The following is a 24,337-nucleotide window of genomic DNA, read 5'->3' as shown; positions in this document are numbered from 1 at the left end:
ACACAACTGAATGACTGATACTTTCACTTTTCTTTCGTGTATTTTTAAGTGAAGCCAAACGAGGTGTCTTATTTTTAAAAAGCTTGTCCTATTGGAACTCAAAAACTTTAGTCAATAGATGTTTCTGATGTTCTTGAACAGGTGTTCGTTAATTTGAGGAAATCTGGCCATTTAAGAATAGTGTGTGATTCTCCACACACCCTTCCCTTGTGACAGCCACAGCAGAACATGCCAGAAGGAGGCTCCAATCAACCAGAATCCCTGAGTAACTGTGATAAGCAGAAACCCCTACTTTGATTTAAGCTAGTCGGACTTGGGGATTCTTTGTTACCGGTCTATCCTAATGGATGCAAGCCATCAGCGTAGACCTCACTGAGTGACAGATGATGGTGACTTGAACCTGCGTGGCAACAATGAAAAAGATGAGACATCTTCCGAATCTGGATTTACTTTCTTGTATAGAAAAGAATTAAGTCCTGTGTGACTGAAAATGGGAGGCCAGTGTCTCTAATAGGTTCTAATAGGTCAGAAACATCTTGTGTGAAAAACTGTAATATAAGCAACCCTTATATTCTAGTAGCAGGCCAGGAGAAGCTTATCTCCCTAATAGGTCTACAGCAGGTTTACAGCCCACAAAATATTCAAAGTAGAGACGTCACTGCCCACTAACTTTGTATATTGGAGCATTACTGCCCTCTAGTGATGAAAAGAAAAAAAGAATTTAGGAAAAGCCAGGCAGTGGCAACCGATGCTGCCAATACACATCTTGAAGTTTCAGATTCTCTGTGCCATCACAGGGGACTTCTTAACAGTTTTTGATCAGAAGATACCATGAGCCATTCTATGTCAGAAAAAACACAACCTGGCATTGCTTTCCAAAGTTATCCAATCCATAATTTTCAAGGAAGCAAGAAGCCTGGAGTAACTTTTAAAAAGCAAGAATCCTGAGACCCACTGGTTAAGGTGTAACGACTACTGTAGATAAAAAATTAGAGTAGGCCGCCTGATGCAAAGAGGCGACTCATTAGAAAAGACCCCAATGCTGGGCAAGATTGAAGGCAGGAAGAGAAGGGGACAACCGAGGATGAGATGGTTGGATGGCATCACCAACTTGATGGACATGAGTTTGAGCAAGCTCTGGGAGTTGGTGATGGACAGGGAAGCCTGGCATGCTGCCATCCATGGGGTCACAAAGAGTCGGACACGACTGAGCAACTGATCAACAAAATAGAAGGGGAGTTTAACCTTTAAAAATTGTTGAGTCACTATATTGTACATCAACTATTATCTCAATAAAAGAAAAAAAATTTTTTTAAGAATTAGTATCATATATAGTGATAATAACAACACAACTCTGTTCTTGTCTTCCATAGCAAAATAATGATGTTTAATGAGTATAACTGGGAATTCCTGAACTGAGGTTTTCTGTATGACGGGGTAGCTAAGGCAAGACGACCACGGGGAAACTACTCTTTAGGGAGAGAGAACTTCGGCATGAATCCCTTTTCCTTTGGGAAAAAGTAACACCAACTTGTGTCGAGGCTGATAGAAAGAACAAAGCCCTTTGTTTTTATTTTTTCTGTCATTTTAATGTAAGATTGAAACAGACTGCTACACAACATGAGATTCCACAGAAAACTGCATGCTTCTGCTATTAGAAAACTTTGAAGCACTTGAACTTTCCTTCTTTAAAAATGAATATGGAGGTTTCAAGCATTTTTGTCAGCACAGTCATTCATGACAACCTTCTAGATACTTATTTTCCACCTTTTCCTAAAAAAAAAGGTAATTCTCATTTACCAGAACCCCACCTACCGCTGACAGATTCAAAGCTCCTCAGCTCAGAAGTGATCAAAACACACAAGAAAGTATAATTAGCAGTCCAAAGCTTGGTTTAAATGTTTGGAGAACAGCAAACACTCAATAATACATACCAAATAGCTTATTATCATTTCTATGATAATAATGAATCAACATCTAAAACCACCTAAAACTGAAAATTTCTGATTCAGTGTCTACTGGTATAAAGCCTTCATTCTTATTCTTACAGCATCACAGGTTTTAGAAATTACACAATACATTCCTAGCATTCCACAGGAGTCATCACTTTCAAATATAATACACATCTGCGTGTTACACAAACGTACAGTGGTCACAGAAGCATTCTGTCATATGTCACTCTTAGCCTCTAATAACAGGATACAGAAAGCCATACAGGACACCACCACAGAACTTCTGCATATTCCCTTTCCCCAGCTGTTAGCAGGGAGCACGTTTTATAAGAGAAAGTGATGAAACATCAGAACATTTGCGTCCAGTGTTTGACCCCAACTTTTAACTCTCTTATCGTCTTCTGGTTCCACCATATCCTAGAAGGAGAAGAGGAAATTTCGTATTAGTTTTCTTCAATGCACTAAAACTGCTCATACTGTCAACAAATGAGTAAGAGATATGAGGGAAAAAGAGAATCAGGTTGTGGTCCAGGACTGTGCAGGACACAGAGCATCCGCCCTGGCCCCCCAACAGCCCTTCCAGCCCTCCCATCAGCATCATGGTTGCTGGGAGTTAACTTTTAACCAGGAAACCAAAGATGTATTCTCTGGGGGCGGCCTGACATAGTAAAGGCGATTCTCAAAGTCTAAGCCAAACAGCAGAAAGGCCGCTGAAGCCTAGGTCAGGCCCTGCTGCCTCTCATGACTCCAGTGGGAAACATAAGTAACCTGGGGGAGGGTTATGGACTTTTGATGGTAAATGTTAGTCAACATGCACACGCACATGCACGCACACGTGCTAACACGTTACAAGACCATGAGTGTTTCCATCTGTTCTCATTCTTTTTCAGACTTTCCTGTATGTTATTTGCTAATGTTTAAGATTTTCTTCATGTAAGGAGAAAAATTTCTTTCTAGTTGATGTATCTAGTTGATAATTCTTGTTTCCACAGAGAATGAGTTTTCTATTCTCCTAATTTCAAGAATTATTCACTGTTCTGTAACTTCTACCCTCTGCTAAGAGAAGAAAAACCCAACCCATAGCAATGTATTACTGTTTCATCATCCACTAACCCCATTCTCGGCTAATTAGCTAGATGCTTAACCTCAACTAATTTTTATATATATATCTCATCTCTGCTTCTTTACAAAATTTCCTCTTAGCAACTGCAATAAACATATTTTTGACAATAATGTAAATTGAAGAATGGCTCAATAAATTTTTATTGAGCTTTACTGAACTGAAATGTTCAGCCTTCTACCTAGAAAATTCCCACTTTAGCGCTTAAAGGACCCCTAGAGATTTAACAGAATTAAACATAGACAAATACAATGTTCAGGAAGGTTTAACTTAAAAGATGACTAGCAGTAGAAGTGAGTCTCTAAACCAAATTCCTGTTTGAGTTTTAAAGAAGAGAAGTGGAAGAAAAGAATGAATCTGAATTGTATTTTTATCTCAATTAATTATGCAACTAATATTTCTGACAGGTATACCATGTAAACCATAACTGCTAAATACATAATCATAGTAAGGTCCAAATTACTTCTGTACTCTACTGAACAGGAACTTACTGATTTTTGCTCTCACCTGATGCTGTTCTGGTTCTTGGCTCTGAGCCTGAACATGCTGAATAGCTTCCGGAGCCTCCCCGAAGTGGTGAGTAAGCCCGGCTATTCCACGTGCTGGTGTATGACGGAGGGTAGGATGGGTACCACGAGTCTGAAAAGGGGGTTGCCGCTCTAGAAAGAAAAAAGCGGGGCAGGCATTTTCCTTGTGACTATGATTTTTAAATCCCTTCCTGTTCCTAAACTATCAGGAAACTATTTTTATCAAGTATTTTTTTCCATAGTGTTTCTTGTACATGAGGATTTGTTGCTGTTATTTAGTCAATAAGTTCTGTTCAACCCTTTGGTAAAGAATCTGCCTGCAATGCAGCAGAGTCCGGTTCGATTCCTGGGTTGGGATGATCCCCCGGAGAAGGGATAGGCTACCCACTCCAGTATTCTGGCCTGGAGAATTCCATGTACTATATATAGTCCCTGGGTCTCGAAGAGTTGGACACGACTGAGCAACTTTCACCTTTCACTTTTTCACTTTGTGACCCCATGGACTGTAGTCCGCCAGGCCCCTCTGACCATGGGATTCTCCAGGCAAGAATATTGGAGTGGGTTGCCATTCCCTTCTCCAGGGGATCTTCCCAACTCAGGATCGAACCCACGTCTCCTGCACTGGAAGGGGGATTCCTTATCACTGAGCCACCAGGGACGCCCACCATATGAGGATTAACATGAAATAAATACTGTTTTATATTTCTGTCCTTGTTATGGTCATTGCTGTGAAGGAAGAAAATGAAGCAAATAAAGGCTCCTTTCTGAATTCACACTCAAATACACTATAAACTTAAACTACAGTCAACACTGAAGACGTTAAAAAAATGGGTCCCCAGCTCTTTTGACCCTCGCTTCTACCATTCTTCAACTAACCAGAAGGCCAACTGTGCCCCAAATGCTGCATTCTTTCCTGCCTTCTCGGATGTCAACATCTTTCTCCTATCTCAAATCTGTAAGCATGACATGGGAAAGAAAACAAGACATGTAACACTGATCTAAGCACAGACAGCATTCCTTCCCCGCCCCCAGAGAATCTGATTTAACAGGGTAATGTCCTCAGAATTTACTTCCTTAACAAATCCAGTCACATTTACAAGACAAAGAAGCCTCTAAAGCAAGCCTGAATTAAAGAGCAGATGGGATAAATGCAAAGCCTACCTGTTGCTGCCGAACAAATATCCTAATATCCCTCCGGTTCCCAAGCCAGTCCAGAACCCCGGTCCTGAACGGTCACGCCCTTGCTGTCCGGGAAAAGCACTGCCAAAACCGGCAGCTGCACCATGCGGTCCTGGAAATAAAAATGATTTCTTATGGATCCTCTCTTAAACCATTGCCTACAAACTAAAGGTAAAATATGACATTTCAATTGCTTCATCTGTATGATTTAACAATAATAGTTTGGTCTCAACTTATAACAAGTTATATTAAAAAAATGTACTCATAAAACAGTCTTATCACTAAGGAGTGCCTCCCTTTCCCACACACATGGAGGAGGAGAGATGTGTTTTAGGACAGTGGAAGGTGCTTTCTTCCTGAAAGGTCACATCCGCCCTGCTCCAAATTAGTTACTGGAAGATGACCACACGTGTCAGAGTAACTTCCCTTCTACCTTGGGGGCGTCTCCAGAAGCGCCAGGTGAGAGCTGTACCTGAGTGTCTAGTGGAGGAATCCAAGTGGAGCGTATTTGTTAGCAGGGAAGTCAGGTCTTAGACCCAAAAAATATCTTCTGTTCAGAGGAAGGTTTTCTTAAACTGCTGTATGATATACATAAAAGAAGGCACTAATCCTATGTGTACAGCTCTTACAGCTAATCCTATGTGTTTGCATATACTACCCATGCGTGTAACCACTCCCCACATCAGTAAAACCTTTCCAGCACCCACAGACTCCTCATTACAACTCCCATGTCAGAGAAAAGCCGACTCTGACTTCTCTCACTACACTTTGGTTTCACCCTGTCTTGAACATTTTATAAACAGAATCATACAGAGATATTCTTCTGTGTCTGCTATACATTATGTCCAGGAGCATCGACCTTCGCTGCTGCATGTATCAGTTTTGGTTTTTTCTAAAATTTTCTATAGTATTCAAATTGTGAGAGAGAGAAAAAAACACAATTTGTCTCATCCTAATGCCGAGAGGGATTGGGGGCAGGAGGAGAAGGAGACGACAGAGGATGAGATGGCTGGATGGCATCACCGACTCGATGGACGTGAGTTTGGGTGAACTCGGGGAGTTGGTGATGGACAGGGAGGCCTGGCGTGCTGCGATTCATGGGGCCGCAAAGAGTCGGACACGACTGAGCGACTGAACTGAACTGAATGTTAACAGACATCCTATTTCTAGTTTTTGGCTGCTATGAATAAACTGCCCTGAGCATCCCTGTGCACATCTTTCTGTGCACACACGTGTGCATTCCTCTCAGGTGTGGATCTCGGGATGAGACTGCTGGGTCACTGGGTGACGTGTGTCTAGTCTCAATAGACACTGACAGTTTTCCACAGTGCTTTATCATCTCAGCCTCTTCCAGCAAGTTCCAGTTACCTACATCCTTGCCATTGCTTGGTAGTCTGCCCTTTTAATGTCAGCCATTATGATTAAATGGTGGTTAATGAAGAACTCAGGTTTTAATCTGCATTTTCCTGAAGATGAATGATGCTAAGCACCTTTTCAAATTTTTACTGGACATCTGGACATCTTCTTTTACTATAATAATTTTTTTAAAAAGAGCTGTCCAAATCTGTCCACTAAAAAAATTCAGTTGTCTGTCTTTTTCTCTGATTTATGGGAGTTCTTTATTGTAGACGCACATCCTTTGTTGGAAATATGTTTTACAAATACCTTCTCCCAGTCTGCGGCTTGCCTTTTCACTCTCTCAAAGTTGTTTTTAGATGACTAGACATTCTTAAATTAATCTAGTTTACCCATCTTTTCTTTTTTGCTGGCATTTTTTGTACTCAGACATTTTTGCCTATCGTGACAAATATTTTCCTGTTTCCTCCTGGAAACCTGTCATATCTTTTATGTTGAACACTGTAATATTTAATGAATAAAATTTTATGTATGGTATGAAACAGAGTTCAAGGTTATTACCAAACCTAATCAAGTCTGACTAGATAATTTATAATTTAATCACGAATCCTTAAAATGGTAATCACAATTGACCTAAAAGAGAAAACCGAAGCAGTAGAAGAAGTCAAAAGTAAAAACTAAGAAGGCAAATCTGCTTTAGTTTCCCAGTGTGAGCATTTTCATGCTTCAGACCACACAGGATTCACTGCCAGACTCCCACCTTACTTCCCGCCATGGTCTAGGGGAACACACCTGTGAACTCAGACTTAAAGCCTGCAGGAGGAGGCCCGGCTGAGCTGCCGAATCTCTGGTAATGATGGGAATATGGAGGATCCTCAGAATATGGTGGAGGTGACTCGTGACCATCACTGAGGAAGAATTTATAAACTCCAAAGGCAAGAGCAAGCAGCACCACGATGGTAACCACTCCACTGAGGCTACAAGACTCTGGGGAGGACAGCTTGTTATAGTAGTTAGAGAATGAGCTGAAGCCATGCTCTTTTCCAGACTCTCTCAGCTTCTTCAGGCCGAGTTCCGTGTAATCTAACTGGTACTCCAAGCCACAGGAACCTCTCAGTACATACTGGTCTTCAGAGGATTCATAGCCTTCGCAGCTCACCACAGTTTTTCCAAATTTGTATGCGACATCTAAATCAGTCTTACATTCCCACTGTGAAGAAAAAGTAGAAATAGGTTATTAGAATCATAAGATTTTTTTTCACTCAATATACATTATTTGGGCTGTATGAGTGACTGAAAGTCTCACAGTCGTGTCCGACTCAGGTCTCCTGCATTGCAGGCGGATTCTTTACCAGCTGAGTCACAAGTGAAGCCCAAGAATACTGGAGTGGGTATCCTATACCTTCTCCGGCAGATCTTCCCAACCCAGGAATCAAACTGGGATCTCCCACATTGCAGGCGGATTCTTTACCAACTGAGCTATCAGGGAAGCCAAACAACAAAAAGAAGCAAGGGAATGATAAAATTCAGAATGAGTATTTCTGTGCTAGGGGAGGGCAAACTGGGGGCTTCAAAGATACTGGTGATGTTCACAATATACTGAAGCAAGGTGGTGGGTACAGGAGTGCTCATTTACTACTATTCCTTATTTCTTACATACAGATGTGAAGAATTCTTTTGTACATATTAAGCCTTCCCTAATTTATAAATTTTAAGCAAATTTTTTTAAATGTCGACTTTTTAATCACTGTTGCTGGAGAAGTTTTCTTTAAAAACAGAGGTTTTTTTAAACATTAAGGTTCAAAAATTAGCATCATATACGGTAAATGGTGGCTCCATACAGCATTAGAGATGGTATACAACCTTCTGAGAAAAACTTTCCATACAAATTCTATAAAAACCATGAACTACCATTCCCAAGGTCCAATCCAAGAAGCAACTGCTTAAAGCTTTTTCTAAAGATACTTAGAAAAACACAAAAAGAATCTATGCTAGTCTCAAAATTTTCCAGCTTAAAAAAAAAAAATTCCAGGCCTAGTTTGAATTTTATAACTATTTTCAGCTGAAAGCTTCTCTAACAACTTTTTTTTAAAGGTAAGCTAAAATAGATCTGACTGGTTCTATTGCTTTTCTCTTTTTTAGGACAATATCTTCCTCTCTCAAACTTCAGATACATTGTGACAGCTTTATTCATATATAATTCACATACTATACATTCACCCATTTCACTGGGTTGTAGTATATTCACAGAGCTGTGCAGCTATCACCACAACCAATTTTGGAATATTCTCATCACCCCCAAAAGAAATCTCATCTCCATGAGCAGTCACTCCCATTTCCCTGCAACTTCAGGCAACCACCAATCTGTCTGCAAGGATTCCCCTATTCTGAACATTTCACATAAACGGAAACATACAATATGTGGTCCTATGTGACTAGCTGCTTTCACTTGGCAGAATGTTTTTAAGGTTCACACACGTAGCATGAATGGCTCAAAATACTCCATCGTATGGAAATACCACATTTTGTTTATTCATTCATCACCGATGGACATCTGGGCTGTTTCTACTTTTTTGGCTTTTGTGAATAATGCTGCTGCAAACATTTAGTATGTTTCTGTGTGGACACGCATTTCCAGTTCTCTTGGGTGAACACCTAGGTGTGGAATGACTGAAACATACAGTAACTATGTTTTAAACTTTTGAGAAACTGCCAGTGTTTCAAAGTGGCTATACCAGTTCACATGCCCAACAACAGTGTATGAGACTCTCATCCTCACTGACATTTGTTATTATGCCTTTTTAATGGCAGGCATCCTGTTGGGTAGGAACTGGTATTTTATTGAGGTTTTAACTTCTATTTCCCTGACAGCTAATGATGTGGAACATTTGTTTTTTTCACATGTTTATTGACCATCTGTATATCTTCTTTAGAGAAATGTCTACTTAAATACCTTATCCACTTTTAAATTTGGTTATCTGCCTTCTGAGCTGTAACAATTCTTCACATACTCTGGACACAAGTTCCTAATCAGATATATGACTGCAAAAGCTTTCTTCTTTTGCGTACATCCTTTTCACTTTCTGGAAGACTAAAAATTTTTAATTTGGATAATATAATATATAATTTTTCTATTGTGCTGTTGTTGCTACCACTATTCCATTTTTTAAATTATTTTATTTGGAGGAAGATTTAAAAGCTTGTTGATTTAGGTAAATAAGACAAACTCGATCTCTACTGGTATTTCATGTTAACTGTCGTTTCCTTAATAGCATATACTAAAAGTGGCTTTTAATTATTATATTTAAACTCTCAGAGTTAAATAAGGCTCTCTCCTGCTACTAAACCTGAGTCAATGTATGATGGTCTCTAGATTTCTTTGCTCTGCCATTTATTCCCTTCTCCATCTCTTCAGCTCTAAAAATCTTATCATTCCTTACTAACACAGTACATCACTGTTTTCCTCTTGAAGTCTTCTTTCACAATCCCCCCAACGACACATGACTTTACAATGCTTTGCTGGCACCTAGATGTAATGTGAGCGCTTGTCTCATCTTTTCTACTAGGAAGAGCGCTCGGGGGCTGTGACTCCATCATTCATTTTTGTATTGTAGTATTTAATATACATTTAGTCAATGACTTTACTGATGGTATCTTTTTTTCCATCAAGACTGAAAAGTAATACAAAAATAATTTCAGCTTTAACCTGAAGATTCCATGGTTCAGTGAGCAAGACTATAAAAAAGTATTGTGAAGCAAGTATCACCAAGCAAATAAGAACCCCCTCCCTGAATTGCATAAACTTGGCTAAAGATTATATCAAATAAGACTATCACTCTGACGGAACAGTAAACTGTCAACACAAGTTTCTTGCCAGCTGACCAACCATCTTAGGTCCTTTTTGAAAGCAGGTAGGATACAAAGTAGAAATCTAGTAGTATTGATTTAAACTGAATTCAGTTAATAAAATCTATTCCATTTCTGCTGCTGCTGCTGCTGCTAAGTCGCTTCAGTCGTGTCCGACTATGCGACCCCAGAGACGGCAGCCCACCTGGCTCCCCAAGCCCTGGGATTCTCCAGGCAAGAACACTGGAGTGGGTTGCCATTTCCTTGTCCAATGCAGGAAAGTGAAAAGTGAAAGGGAAGTCGCTCAGTCATGTCCTAGCGACCCCATGGACTGCCGCCTACCAGGCTCCTCCCTCCATGGGATTCTCCAGGCAAGAGTACTGGAGTGGGGTGCCACTGCCTTCTCCATTCCATTTCTAAAGGATAGTAAATTCTGGAACTTCAAGGAGATGGTCGAGCCTAAGAACAAAACACCTGAGACTTAAAGACAATAAACAAAGCCCAGTGAAATGTTTTCATTCAGAAGTAACCACCCTCAGTTCAAAAACAACTTTTAAAATATTAAACATTTGAAGCATAATAGCGACACATGTAATCCCACTACTTACTATCTACAATGCCTTAATAATCATTGTTATTTTTTAAGGGTAGGTTGGTATTCTTTGAGGAATGACAGAAAGATAACAACCAGAAGAAATCTTCCCCCTACCCCCCCAAGTATATGAAAAGTTTTAAGAACTTACTAATGTCTTAGAAAAAAGTTATGGCATAAAAATTACAATGATTATTTCCAGGCTTTAAAAGCAGTTCTTTTGTAGACGCTTTCTTCCAGAGAATGGATGACTGATTTATATTTATACATTTTAGTATAACCTTAGATTTTTCTATATGTGCTTCCCAAAATACTGAACAACATCTCAATAAACAGTTTTCCGAAAAAAATTCAATTTAGACTGGCATCGACATAATAATATTACCTGTACATCGTAACCATCCCAGCCTCTGTTCTGACACTGTATGACTTTAGGGGTGTAAGAGTCACATCCAGCTGTACCTCCCACACATTTCAACTGTGGGATGGGATCCAACCTCCGGGAAGTGGTATAGCGGTCATAGTAGAGGGTGAGAGCTTTTATGTCCCGCAACAATATTCTGTCTGAAACAGTAAGAACACAGATAAACAGACGGTAAATATTGTCCTATAAAAGATTCGTTCTAGTCAAACTCTTGTGGTAGGAAATACTTTCAAAAGTCAGTCTTCCCTGCCGTTTGCGGATGACCACGGAAGAGTAGACGAAGGAGTTTCCCAAATCCCAAAGCCATCACAACATCCTTCAGGTCTTTCGCACAAAATTCAGAAAGTCACACCTCTGAGGCCTCCCTTCATTTCAGGATGGATGCCCCCTAAACAGCTTCTATATCCTAAGTTCTACATAATTTTTGCAAATCAGAGGCAAAAGTACATTACCCTGAAATGTTGTACTACTGTATGACAACATCGATGGTTAATTTAAAAAGCAAAAAATATACACGAATGCTCCTGGAGCATATTTAATGACTTGAACGTCTGTCAACATGTAAATGATTTAATGCAATTTTGGCCTAGTCCCAAAATCTACGGCAGTTAAAATGAGTGAACTCGAATTCATGTATCACAAAAGAAACAGTAAAAATATCTCAAGCAAAATGTACGTTGTAGAATGTTTAGCAGGATAGCTTTACATGAACCTTGAAAACTGGCAACACAGCACTACTTACTATTGAAGTCTATACATGTATATAAAAATATACGAAAACCACATAGGAATGACTCAATAGCAGAGTATCTCCGAGGAGAGAGGGAGATAAGAGACTTTAGCTCTCTATCTCTAATGTTTTATACTTTGCAGGTGGGAAGAGACTTGCTGCAAATACAGTAAAATGTGAAGATTCAATAAAACTGGCTGGTGAGGATAAGGGATTTTCCTTGTATACTTCTGTGCGTTTAAATATTTTAAATATTTCAAAATTTTAAAAAGAAACAGTTACATTATCTTACAAATTTAAAATCACACTGACAAAGCAGTTTAAAAAGAAGACGTCAAAACAAAGAAATGAAGTCCAGCACTGATGTACATAAATTAGTTTTGAAGTGTTACTGGAAAATGAAAAATCTTCCTACTTATCATCCTTGGATTATGATGGAAGAGACTGTGGACTGGTTCACTCAACAGCCATTTTTCCCTCAAATTGGTACTAACGTCTTGCAAAGCTAAAAGACTCCTAAAACCTCTTAAAGCTACAGTTCCTGAAAGAGATCTCGGTTCTGTCAACCGGGGGGACTCAAGCAAGACTCGGAGGACAGAGCTTCAACTCAGACCACGCTCTGGCTAGCAGACAGGTACAGGGCTCAGGGTTTTTCTGACACTGTCCACTGCCCCATAATTAGCTCTGTGGATGCCAGGGGGCTTGATGGACGCCACCTACTGTTCACTGCTACAGATGAAGCAGGCATCACTTTCTACCATTTTGTTAGCACCCAATTCCCTACAATCAACCTGTCAAAAGAGCAGCATGTGCTGCCTCTCAAATCCCACGGAAAGTACAATAAACAAATTGTCTTGATGACGTGAATAAACAAGGTGAGGCAAAACAGAAAAGGAGACGGCAACAGAATTCCAGAAGGTGGAAGCAGACTAGTGAAGTCGCTCAGTCATGTCCAGCTCTTTGCGACCCATGGACTATAACATGCAGTCCATGGAATTCTCCAGGCCAGAGTGCTGGAGTGGGCAGCCCTTCCCTTCTCCAGGGGATGTTCCCAACCCTGGGATCGAACCCAAGTCTCCCACATTGCAGGCAGATTCTCTACCAGCTGAGCCACAAGGGAAGCCCAAGAATACTGGACTGGGTAGCCTTTCCCTTCTCCAGGGGATATTCTCGACCCAGGAACTGACCTGGGGTCTCCTGCATTGCAGGTGGATTCTTTACCAACTGAGCTGTGAGGGAAGCCCCGGACTAGTAGTTAGTCCTAAGTATAAGCCAAATGCCACACCAGCAGGTGAGAAAACGGAGAACCAACCTGACATGATGGAATCCTTAAAAGGAACAGGAAATGGCAGCTCCTGAATAGCAGTCCATGGAAACTTGAGACGAAGCTGCATCCCTAGATTGTCTCCCCAACTCATATATAGCTGTGAAATATATATATGTATTTTATAGTTTTTTAAAGTCTAAGAGTAACTCGTTTTCCCTTTAAAATGAGAGATCCACTCTTTCTCCAACTTCATATTTCTATGATAACCAAAACTAGCAGCCTGGTAAGTAGCTTCTTGATCACACAAACAGATACATATACAGAGGCTGTTTTGATTCTTGTTTATTTTTATATAATTGAATCATACAGTGCACATGAGTCTTCCCATGATTTTCCACCTAATCATAGATATTCCCTGACATCAGCAAATACACATCCTATTTATACTTATTTACCAAAAAAAGCTTAATAAATTAGACTAGGCTGAGACACATTGGCCATATTCTGTTAATAAAACAAAACTAAAAATAATATAAATAATAACATATAAAACAATAGTAAAAAGACAGCTGAAAACCAGTAACAAAGAACGGAAAACTGGACTAAAGCTAACAAAATATATATGTAATCAAACCTACATGGTGGTTTAGTCACTAAGTTGTGTCCCACTCTTTGTGACCCCATGGCTATAGCCCACCAGGCTCCTATGTCCATGGAATTCTCCAGGCCAGAATACTGGAGTGGGTTGCCATTCCCTTCTCCAGGGGATCTCCCCACCCATACAGCGAACCTGGGTCTCCTGCATTGCAGGCAGATTCTTTACCAATTGAGCCACCAGGGAAGCCCCAATTAAACCTGTTAAGCCTATAGTAACACTACCACAGGATTCGGGAAACTGATCATCCTGTGCACAACATATAAAAATTTATCCCTGAAGGTTAAACACTCACCATAAAACATACAACCAATTAAAAATACTGGAAAAAAAGCACAACAGAATATGTTTATGATCCTGGGATTAGAAAGATCTTAAGACACCAAGAGCAAGATGGACCAGCAAGACAGTGGTTGTGCTTGGCAAATCATGTTCAATCTATAAAAACCCAAGAATCCATAATAATACTCAAAGAGACAGCCAAAAACTCATTTGTCTATACTTAAAGTGAGAACCAACCAATCACCTCCTTAATTTGAAAACTAGTAATTAAAGATTTTAAATTAAATGTTTATCCTAACTCTCTAGCCAAAACTATAATCTGAAACAATAGATAATCTCAACTTTACTGAAGAATATCAGTTAATAAAAGCAGAGGAAATAGAAAAATCATCATTTTACAACCCACTAAAGAAACAGACTCAGATTCGGACTAACTAGTTTTAAAATCATTAAGCGAATGGATATTGGTATGGTGCCAAGTAACATTACACGAGTGCTTTGCAGTCACAAGAGGGGGAAATGTAACTTCACAAGGGAGAAATAGAACCCCTGTAATCCACTAGTCACTTTAGCACTGCCAAACGTGGAACAGACTGTATTAGACCATCTCCAGTGATGTAACCTCCCAAAGTATTTAAGACGAATCTAATCAATCCTTTGAACCTAGCGTTCAGTTTACTAGCTAAAATAGTGCCATGAGAAAACAGAATCTAGAAGGTAGGATATTCTGAAGAACAACTGGCCCAATCGCTTCAGCAAAGCAGGGGCATGGAAAAAAAGAGACCCTTCCACATTTTCAAAAGACTTAAGGGATAATTCAATCATATGCGATGCATGGTCCTAGACTGGGCCCAGGTTTGAACAAACTAGCTTAGACATTTCAGGGACAACTGTAGTATCCGAATATGGAATAAGTTATTAGTTGATATTAAGAAATTAGGCTTAATTTTGTTAGATGTAATGTTATTTTTACTATTTAGGGAAAAGTTCATTTAAAAAAGGTTTATACTGTAGGATTTACTTATGGCCTGCAATTAAAGTATTTCATCATTTTAAAAAAGAGAGGGTTGAAAGAAAACAGAGAAATAAGATTAATTTTCCAACAAAACTTAAAGATACTTTCCCCAGAATTCCTCCAGTAGATTGACAAGACCACTTAGTGTCAAGAGATTCAAGTAAAATGAGTATTTGACTTTTCAGTATGTACATGGAGAAAGACAAGGAGATGGAAGAAGAAAACAGCTTTTGAATAATCATCAAACACTGTCTGTGATGTCTGGTACAGAGTAGAAGAAATAACATTTTATTTAGAGCTGTTGAACCTACAAAATCCAAGAGAACTTCCCAAAAGACAACTCTGTTGTATTAGGAGAATTTAACAAGACGGTTGGATATTTTGTCAGCTTACCAAAAAGCCAAAGCTCTTCTTATAACTGTAACGTCTAATTACAGAAGAAAATTTAAAGCCTATCTCAAATTACTGACAAATTACTATATTTTTATATGACAAATTACATATATACTATATTTGTGTATATACTTACTATATACATCCATAAAATATCTAGAAACAAACTTAAGGTCAATATGTGATCTATACAAGAAAAAAATATATATAAATAAAACCTAAATAAATTTAAGGCAGGTACAATCAGGAACCCAACTGGGCTTCCTTGGAACTAGAACGAAATTGTGTTAAAGGCTTTCGGAAAAATTGATATCTATAAGTAGCCAAAAAATTTTCTGAAAAATACTTTGCTAAAATAAGCTAAAAGGATAGACTACACAGCACAAGGAAATAGAGCCATTATTTCGTAATAACTTTAAATGGAAAACAATCTTAAAAAAAAACCCGAACACATGTTGACACCTAAAACAAACATTGTCAGTCAATACATCAATTAAAAAAAAAAGAAGGCATTGCTTTACCAGGTGATAAAGCTTACTATAAAATTAAAATAATCAAAATGGTATGAATAGTAACAGAAATAGACTAGTGAAGTGTGAAACAAAAGAAAGTCTAGAAATAAATCCAGATTTATGTAGAAATTCAATACAAGATAAAGTGGGCTTTTTAATTTAGTAGACAAAGGATGCCTTCTGTAATAAATGTTTTGTCATAACTGACTATACAATTAGAATAAAACCCACCTACAGAAAGAGAAACAGAAATTTTCACTCAGTCGTGTGTAACTCTTTGTGATCCCATGGACTGTAGCCCACCAGGCTTTGTCTATGGAAATTTCCAGGCAAGGATACCAGAGAGTTGCCATTCCCTTCTCCAGGGGATCTTCCTTACCCAGAGACTGAACCCAGGTCTCCTACACTGCAGGCAGACTCGTTACCATTTGAGCCATCAGGGAAGCCCCAGAATAAAATTCACCTAAAACTATATAAAAACTTAATTCCACGTTTGAGCCAAAGATCTAAATTTCTCAGAACTACACTAAAATAAAATATTGTATATTAAACCTATACTACTGCTGCTGCTAAGTTGCTTCAGTCATGTCTGACTCTATGCGACCCCATAGACGGCAGTCCACCAGGCTCCCCCATCCCTGGGATTCTCCAGACAAGAACACTGGAGTGGGTTGCCATTTCCTTCTCCAATGTAGGAAAGTGAAAAGTGAAAGTGAAGTCGCTCAGTCGTGTCGGACCCTCAGCGACCCCATGGACTGCAGCCCACCAGGCTCCTCTGTTCATGGGATTTTCCAGGCAAGAGTACTGGAGTGGGGTGCCATACTACCTCCTACTAAGTAAAAAATTGTAAGAATGAAAATGTTCAATGGTTTAAAAAATCAGAAAGTATTACTAAATTAAGTAATAGGAATAATAACAACTTGACTTTGTTGCACAAGCACTGAGATAATGCAAAGAACACTGAACTAAATTCCCACCACCAACTTGCTATATAACTTTGGCCATGTCACTTTACTTACCTGTATAGAAATTACTAGTAAAGTTAAGGAACATGGCGGCGCCTCGGGGCCAGGGGTCCCCAGTTGTGCTCTCAGGGCTCGCCATTGCAGCTGGGAATGCTCGTTTCGTGGGCTCCTGGGTCCCCGTCGATTGGCATCCAGCGAGCAGAGCGCAGGGCTGTGGACCACAGGCATTCTGAATTGGGATCCTTCTTGGGGGCACACGCATCACTCAGCCGAGATGGATTCCAGCGAAGTGGATCCTGGGAGGTTGGTAGTACCTCTGAACTGGAGCCTCCCATCTCCTGACCTCTCCAGAATTCTGTAGGTCATCCAGAGGACCCAAGACATGGTGGTTACTAATAGACTTCCCACAGTACTTCTTCATTCCACGTGGACTCCTTCAAGGGCAGTGAGCATCGCAGCTTCCCTTGAACTTCGTCTGGATTGAATGACAACAGGCTCAACTTTTCATTCACTTGTATGACTATGAGCAGTTTGACCAAGTTGAAGAAGATGACTCGTTTGTAGTCTTCCTCATCAGCTCATTCCATCTACTGGCTTTAAAATCATTTAGTACAGAGCTCACCGTCTAGGTGTTCATCCAGTGTTTTGTTTGCTCATCATGCAGGATCATTTTAAAAGGAAAAGTATGTGTGTATGAGTTAGAGCTCTGATTCCAAGAGTCCATGTAGAAGCTTCCCCTGAGAAATGTATCGTTTTTGCACCAATGCTACTGAAATGTGTGAATGTGGTATACCACGCATCCCAATAAGTGTCAACAGCTTCACAGGCTGCTTATTTGAAACGCCCAGTACTCATGACATTCCATTCATCTGAGGACTAAATATAGCCAACATAGGCTGTGTTTGCCAAACAGACTTTGAAGTATTCTTCACAGTCCTTCATCGACGCCAGTTTTCAGATCGAAGAAACCCTTGCTCCATGAAGTTTGTGAACACGTATACTCATGTTTTGTTTGAGATTTTTAAGTCATTCTTCAGTTTTGCTGGAGGAATGGTTCTGTATATGCCCCGTGGATCCCCAAATCCACTGATGTTCATGTGTCTTGGGGCTTCCCAGGTGGTTCTAGTGGCAAAGAACATGCAGAACATACCCATGCAGGAGACATGGGAGGTACGGATTCGATCCCTGGGGCAGGAAGATCTCCTGAGGGAGAGCATGGCAACCCACTCCAGTATCCTTGCCTAGAGAATCTCATGGAGAGAGGAGCCTGGTGGGGCCTAGTCCATATGATCCCAAAGAGTTGGACATGATGTAAGTGACTTCGCACAGCACATGATTCATTGTCATAGCTAATATAAAGGAGGTGACATAAAAAGAAGCACCAGTGGGCAAAAGTCAATATCCATCACTTTTAAACTTTGGAATGTATTGTGATATTTTACATCCACGTTTGTATGACTTGATAGTTGGAGAATCGATGCATATGAAGGCCTGGTTGTGTTATATGTATGTTGAGGGAAGATATATTTTTATGTGGTTTGACATATAGGTCCCATTTCATTTGTAGACATATGCATACTCATCACTTATCATCATTTTTTTTTTGAAAAGACCATTGTTTGGAAAGGTTGTTGTCTAACCATGAAAGATGCTTGAATTCTTGGACTCCTTAGAGGAAGAATTCAACCCGGGGCCAGTGATGAGGCTTGATCAGTCAGAGCTTTTGTGTCCCAACGTTTTATTAAAGTATAAAAGAGAGAAAGCTTCTGACATAGACATCAGAAGGGGGCAGAAAGAGTGCCCCCTACTCATCTTTGGCTGGATGTTATCTAGCTACTAGCAGTCTACTCATTAGAGAAAGGAATGGCAGCAGACCCCTCACCCACAAGATATATGGAGATGACCGTGGCACCAGGTGAGTCATCCTGGGCCATAAAACGATTGATATGAGCAAATGGATAGCTTCATTCACATAGATCAGGAGAACCATGTATGAGTAAAGCATATTGGTTTGTCAAGTCAGTTCTGAGCCTTTAGGCAGAACCTACTTGAAGATACAGTCTAGGGTAAATACATAGTACATTCACATAGCTTAAGGCAAACCTTTCCATGAGAAAAATGCCTTGGTCAGCTCAAAGTATGAGAAAAGTGAAGTTCAGGCGGAACCAGGTGTCATTATAGCAACACAGAATTGTAAGAGAAAACCTCTTTTTAAATTTGTATCAAGAAGGGGAAAAAAGAAAACAGCTTGTTTCCTCCTGCCTCGGAAGTGACAGATAACAACTGTCTGACACTTGCACCCCATTTCCTCCCTTTGGAGACCCCTGGCCTTCCTGGCTGTTACCCTCTCAGTTTCATTCATTGAGTGTTTTCTGCCTTGGGAAACATTGGGCATAGAAGTATGTGTTTATTTAGGGGTATTTCATCCAATTTCATTGAAATGCATATGTGAATTAGAAAGTTTGACATGCTGTTGCTTTGTATACCGATTGGGAAATGTGAGCCTCCAAGCTTAATTTAGTTTTTCATGTTCATTTTTCTTTTTAAGGGTACAAAGAAAAATAATATGACTGTTAAGATCAGCTTTCATATTTTTTGCCAAATATGAATTGGGATCACATCGATCAGAGATGAGTCTGTGCATGAAGGCCCTAATAACTAATGCTAATTGACTTCACTACCATGGGATGTTTTCATATCTATTGAGGATTTAGTTCATGTATTTTGATTTTAACTTTCTGTCTTACAGCCTTGTTTGTAGATCAAAGCTATTTGAAAGTGTCATCTGGTTTTCAATGGCTTGTGAGGTTATTCATGAGTGGTTTATAAAACCGAATGGATTGTACGTAGCCATACTTTGTTGTCATTCTATGAATTTGAAGAATGTCTGAAGAATGTCTGCAGTTATGCCTTAAAGATTCATACAATTGATGTCCAATATTTATCTCAATAGACTTGCTTTCAATTTGTAGTTTCCTATGCGTATGTCTTTCTTTATGGATTTGGGTAGAACTTGTATTGGAACACTGAAAAATCTGTGATATCAACCGTGCTGACCTTCTTTCTGGTGGTCATCATTAAGATTTTCACGCTCACTGTCACCTTGTGCAATGCTATGGATCCTAGTGGAAACAGGTGCTGTTCATCCTACTTTTGTGAAGATTGAACTCATCGTAGAAAGTGGAATTTGTTGAAATATTTATGGTATAAATAAATCTTGTCTATATAATTAAAAAAAAAAAAGAAATTACTAGTAAAGTTAAGATGTGATTCACCAAAAAACTGGTTGTGAAGCTTAGATATGATTTACTAAAATTATCTAGCAGAGTGCTTGATACATAATAGGAGATCAAGTATGAAAAATATTAGCCTTCCCAAGTGGCGCTGCTGCTGCTGCTGCTAAGTCACTTCAGTCGTGTCCGACTCTGTGCGACCCCATGGACTGCGGCCTACCAGGCTCCTCAGTCCATGGGATTTTCCAGGCAAGAGTACTGGAGTGGGGTGCCACTGCCTTCTCCACAGGTGGCACTAGTGGTAAAAAACAAAAAACAAAAAACAAAAAAACACCTCTCCTGCCAATGCAGGAGACGTAAGAAATGCAGCAGGTTCGTTCCCTAGGTTGGGAGGATCCCCTGGTGGAGGGCACGGCAACCCACTCCAGCATTCATGCCTGGAAAACCCCCATGAACAGAGGAGCCTGGCCAGCTGCAGTCCATAGGGTGGCACAGAGTCGACATGACTAAAGCAACTTAGCACGCACATGCATACCTATGGGTTTTCATTACCATAACTCCACAGCATCTTTCCTCCTAGAGATCCTAAATGTTGCTACGTTTTGTGTCCCCCAAAATTTGTATGTGAAGCCCTAATCCCCAACAGATGGCATTTGGAGACAGGGCCTTTGAGGGGCAATTAGTTTTATATGAGGTCATGAGTATTGAGCCCCAATGATGGGATCAGTGCCCTTGTAAGAACAGGAAGAGACCAGGGCTCCTATCTCCCCACCCTCACTCTGTAATGTGAGAATGTTAACAAGACAGCCATCTGCAGAGCAGGAAGAGGGGCTTCACCAGACACCAAATATGCTGGCACCTGATCTTGGACTTCTCAGCCTCCAGAAATCGAGAAATAAATGCTGCTCCCAGTCTATGCTTTTTTGTTACAGAAGCTTGAACTAACACAAGGTCTAAGAACAAAATGCTCACAACTTTACTCCACATCAGTCAAGGGTCACACAGAGTTCCCTGAAATCCAGACTCACAAATCGAAATTTACTCATAGGAGGTCTCAAGCTTAAGGTGAACAAAACCAAACTCCCCAAACCTGATTCTCCCACAATCCCCCATCTCAGGAAATGGTAATTCCATCCTTCTAGCCTCAGACCCAAACCCATGAAGTCATCTTTGTCTTTTCTCTTCCTTCCACCCCTATGTCTAATCCAGCAGAATCACCTTGTCATTTCTACATTCAAAACAAGTGAGAAGCCAACCACTCTCATCAACTCTACTGCTTCTCCATGGCCCAAACCATCACCTCTCTTGAAACTTCACTGGCCTCCCAGCTTCCCCTACACCCTCACCCGCTATGGTCTGTTTTCCAAGGAGCAGGCAGAATGAGCCTCTAACATACAGGTCATGTTAGATAGACATGTAAATACACACACACATATGTGTGTTGTGTGTCCTGTGCTTAGTTGCTCAGTCGTGTCCTATTCTTTGTGACCCCATGGTTGTAGCCTGCCAGGCTCCTCTGTTCATGGGGATTCTCCAGGTAAGAATACTGAAGTGGATTGCCATGCCCTCCTCCAGGGGATCTTCCCAATCCAGGGATGGAACCTAGGTCTTCCACACTGCAGGAAGATTCTTTATCGTCTGAGACACCAGGAAGCCCATAAATAATGGAGTGGGTAGCCTAACCCTTCTCCAAGGGATCCTCCTGACACGACTAGATAGAGTAGAATAAAATATAATACAGGTCATAGCACACCCATCCATTCAGATTTCTCATCAACTATCACCTTAAATGTGCCTTCTTCCCTGATAAATGTATATTTTCAAACTCCCTGCTTCTACCTACACACTCTGTCCGCCTTATCCTATTTTTATCAACATCCACACCACTATTCAGGCTTCCCCGGTGGTGCTAGTGGTAAAGAACCTGCCTGCCAATGCAGGAGATGCAAGTTTGATGCCCTGGGTCAGGAAGTTCCCTGGAGAAGGAAGTGGCAACCCACTCCAGTATTCTTGCCTGGAAAATTCCACGGACAGAGGAGCCTGGGGGTCTACAGTACATGGGGCTGCAGAGTCAGACTGAGCAACTGAGTACACAAACACATACCACTATTTACAATACAACACTTTTTTTTACCTAATTTGTTTATTGTCTATTTCTCAACAGATGTAAACTCCCTCAGGGCAAAACACTGTTTGTTCACTGCTATGTATCCAACACCCAAAAGAATAACAAATACAAAGTAGCTCAATAAAGAATTTTGAAAGTTTTTAGGTACTCTCTTTAGAACTGGTACAATTTTTCTTTTCTGGGCATATTATTGCTTTGTGTTAGCTAAGGACAAAGTAAGTACATGCAAAGTCAAACAACAGACAAACAGTTCCTCAAAAGAAAGTTAAGCCCAAGTAGTTAAGACTGTGTTTACTCTGAAAATATTTTAGTGCCTTTTGTTCCAGAACAATAGTTTTATACAGCAGGCAGACTAAGAGCTACCAGGAAGCAGTTCACCATTTATTTAAATTCGGTTCCTTTTTTTATTCCCTTGACTCATCTGTAAACCTCACTTATTTATTCAAGAAAGGATTGAAGGTTCAACTAATGTTTTAATCCAGTTTATAAATTATAATTCTGATCAAAGTCTCCTATCTATATAAAACTTTCTAGAAATACATATGTAAAATGTACAGACATTTAAATACAACTTGACTTTTTAGTAAAACATCAAAGGAGTAATCAAAGTCAAGTACTTATAAATAACACCTTTTCTTTTTAGCATTTAAAAATAGAAATAAGAAGCTAAAAAAAAAAATCAGTTGCTTAAGTTCAAAAACACATTCATTTCTCATCACCAAATCACTACTGCAATGCTGGTACACTTTCCATGCTTTAACATCTTTACTCCACAAAGCAAAAATGCTGTTTTCATTGTTTGAAAATCATTTTTTACATCACTCCAATCTGTCTGTGTGTATATATACACACATACATATTAATTATATGGGATATTACCGTTCCCATCAAATGTCGTTAGAAAATTCTAATAACACAGTGATATAAAATAAGTTTTTCTTAAAAATCACTTATTTTGTACCATCACCAAAATATAATGTATTTTTTTTGATCCAATGAGAAAAGCTTATGTAATGCAATAGACTTCACCGTAATAGAACCAGCAGCATGAGTTGTGCTCACATAAACAGTACAGTTTACGTCTCTGCTAACCTTGAGAGCCCCCTGGACAGCAAGGAGATCAAACCAGTCCATCCTAAAGGAAATCAACCCTGAATATTCACTGGAAGGACTGACGCTGAAGCTGAAGCTCCAATACTCTGGCCACCTGATGCAAAGAATCGACTCAATGAAAAAGACCCTGATGCTGGGAAAGACTGAAGGCAGGAGGAGAAGGGGCAACAGAGGGTGAGATGGTTGAATGCAACATCGACTCAATGGACATGAGCTTGAGCAAACTCCGGGAGATGGAAGAACAGGGAAGCCTGGAGTGCTTCAGTCCATGGGGTCGCAAAGAGTCAGACACTACTGAGCGACTGAACAACAACAACATTCTACCTCCAAGGTCTGCAGCCTGTCCACTAAGTGTGACTCAGACACTGTGCGTGCTGTGGCAACCTCCAGGTATAGCAACAGGCAGCCAAGACAACAGCCAGCGACGATGACGTCAGACAGTCTTGACAACAAAGCAGGAAGCGCAGGCGAGGGTCGAGCTTGCCAGCCAGACTCGGGGGACAAGGGCTGGCCGAGAAAGGAGAAGGTGGGCCAATTCCGGGAGTCCAGGGAGAGGAGTAGGGAATAGTAACCACGCTAGGTTCCTCCCGTCCCGCCCACTCCCCACAGTCCACACGTCCGGGAGGACGAGGGGGAAGCGCACGCGGGACAGGCAGGAGAACGGAAACGAGAAACTACGGCAGAGGACTCAAAGGGCGGCGAGCGGAGATGGTCCTCCGCTAGCTGAAGGCAGCGGGAAAGGGGGAGTGTGAGCGGCACTCACCGCGTTCGTCCCAGCACTGGGCTGTGCCCACGACCAGCAGGAGCAAAAGGAGGCAGGACGGAGCGCAGCGTCCGGCCGCTGCCGGCCCGCCGGCCGCCGCCATGGCGCTGGACGAAGATGGCGCGCGGCAGCCGGGCAGTAGCAGGCCAGAGCCGGGGCTGCAGGTGTCCACGCGCCGCTACGCACTGACGCCGGTGGCTCGGGCCGCCGAGAAACGCCGATCTGCTGCAGAGTCGCTACCGCAAGAACGGTCCGTGCGCCACTCTGACGTCACTGCCGCTGCGC

The 24,337-nt window shown here is 40.7% G+C and overlaps 1 protein-coding gene across 2 annotated transcripts; it reads right to left on the bottom strand.

The window, feature by feature from the left end:
* SARAF (store-operated calcium entry associated regulatory factor) lies at window positions 1,568–24,337 on the bottom strand. 2 transcript variants are annotated; one of them, XM_013975441.2, is made up of 6 exons: window positions 24,053–24,337; window positions 10,958–11,136; window positions 6,927–7,344; window positions 4,761–4,890; window positions 3,580–3,731; window positions 1,568–2,369 (listed from the first exon to the last, which is right to left on the bottom strand). In XM_013975441.2, the coding sequence occupies exons 1-6, from the start codon at window positions 24,153–24,155 to the stop codon at window positions 2,344–2,346; spliced, it is 1,008 nt and encodes a 335-aa protein (XP_013830895.2). In that variant the 5' UTR covers window positions 24,156–24,337; the 3' UTR covers window positions 1,568–2,343. The 2 variants fall into 2 exon arrangements, with proteins under 2 accessions (XP_013830895.2, XP_017897439.1); XM_018041950.1 differs by lacking the exon at window positions 24,053–24,337 and adding an exon at window positions 13,039–13,135.

Source organism: Capra hircus, chromosome 27 (assembly GCF_001704415.2).
Source record: "Capra hircus breed San Clemente chromosome 27, ASM170441v1, whole genome shotgun sequence".
In the NCBI taxonomy this organism is placed as follows: Eukaryota; Metazoa; Chordata; class Mammalia; order Artiodactyla; family Bovidae; genus Capra; species Capra hircus.
This window is presented reverse-complemented; position numbering and strand designations above follow the sequence as displayed.

Bases quoted from the DNA above. Each gene is read 5' to 3' on its own strand.
- SARAF (XM_013975441.2), bottom strand. From the start codon at position 24,155: ATGGCGGCGGCCGGCGGGCCGGCAGCGGCCGGACGCTGCGCTCCGTCC. The intron at 11,137-24,052 runs GTGAGTGCCGCT...TTACTGTTTCAG, and splicing joins CCAGTGCTGGGACGAACGCG to ACAGAATATTGTTGCGGGAC. The intron at 7,345-10,957 runs GTAATATTATTA...TTTTCTTCACAG, and splicing joins GGGATGGTTACGATGTACAG to TGGGAATGTAAGACTGATTT.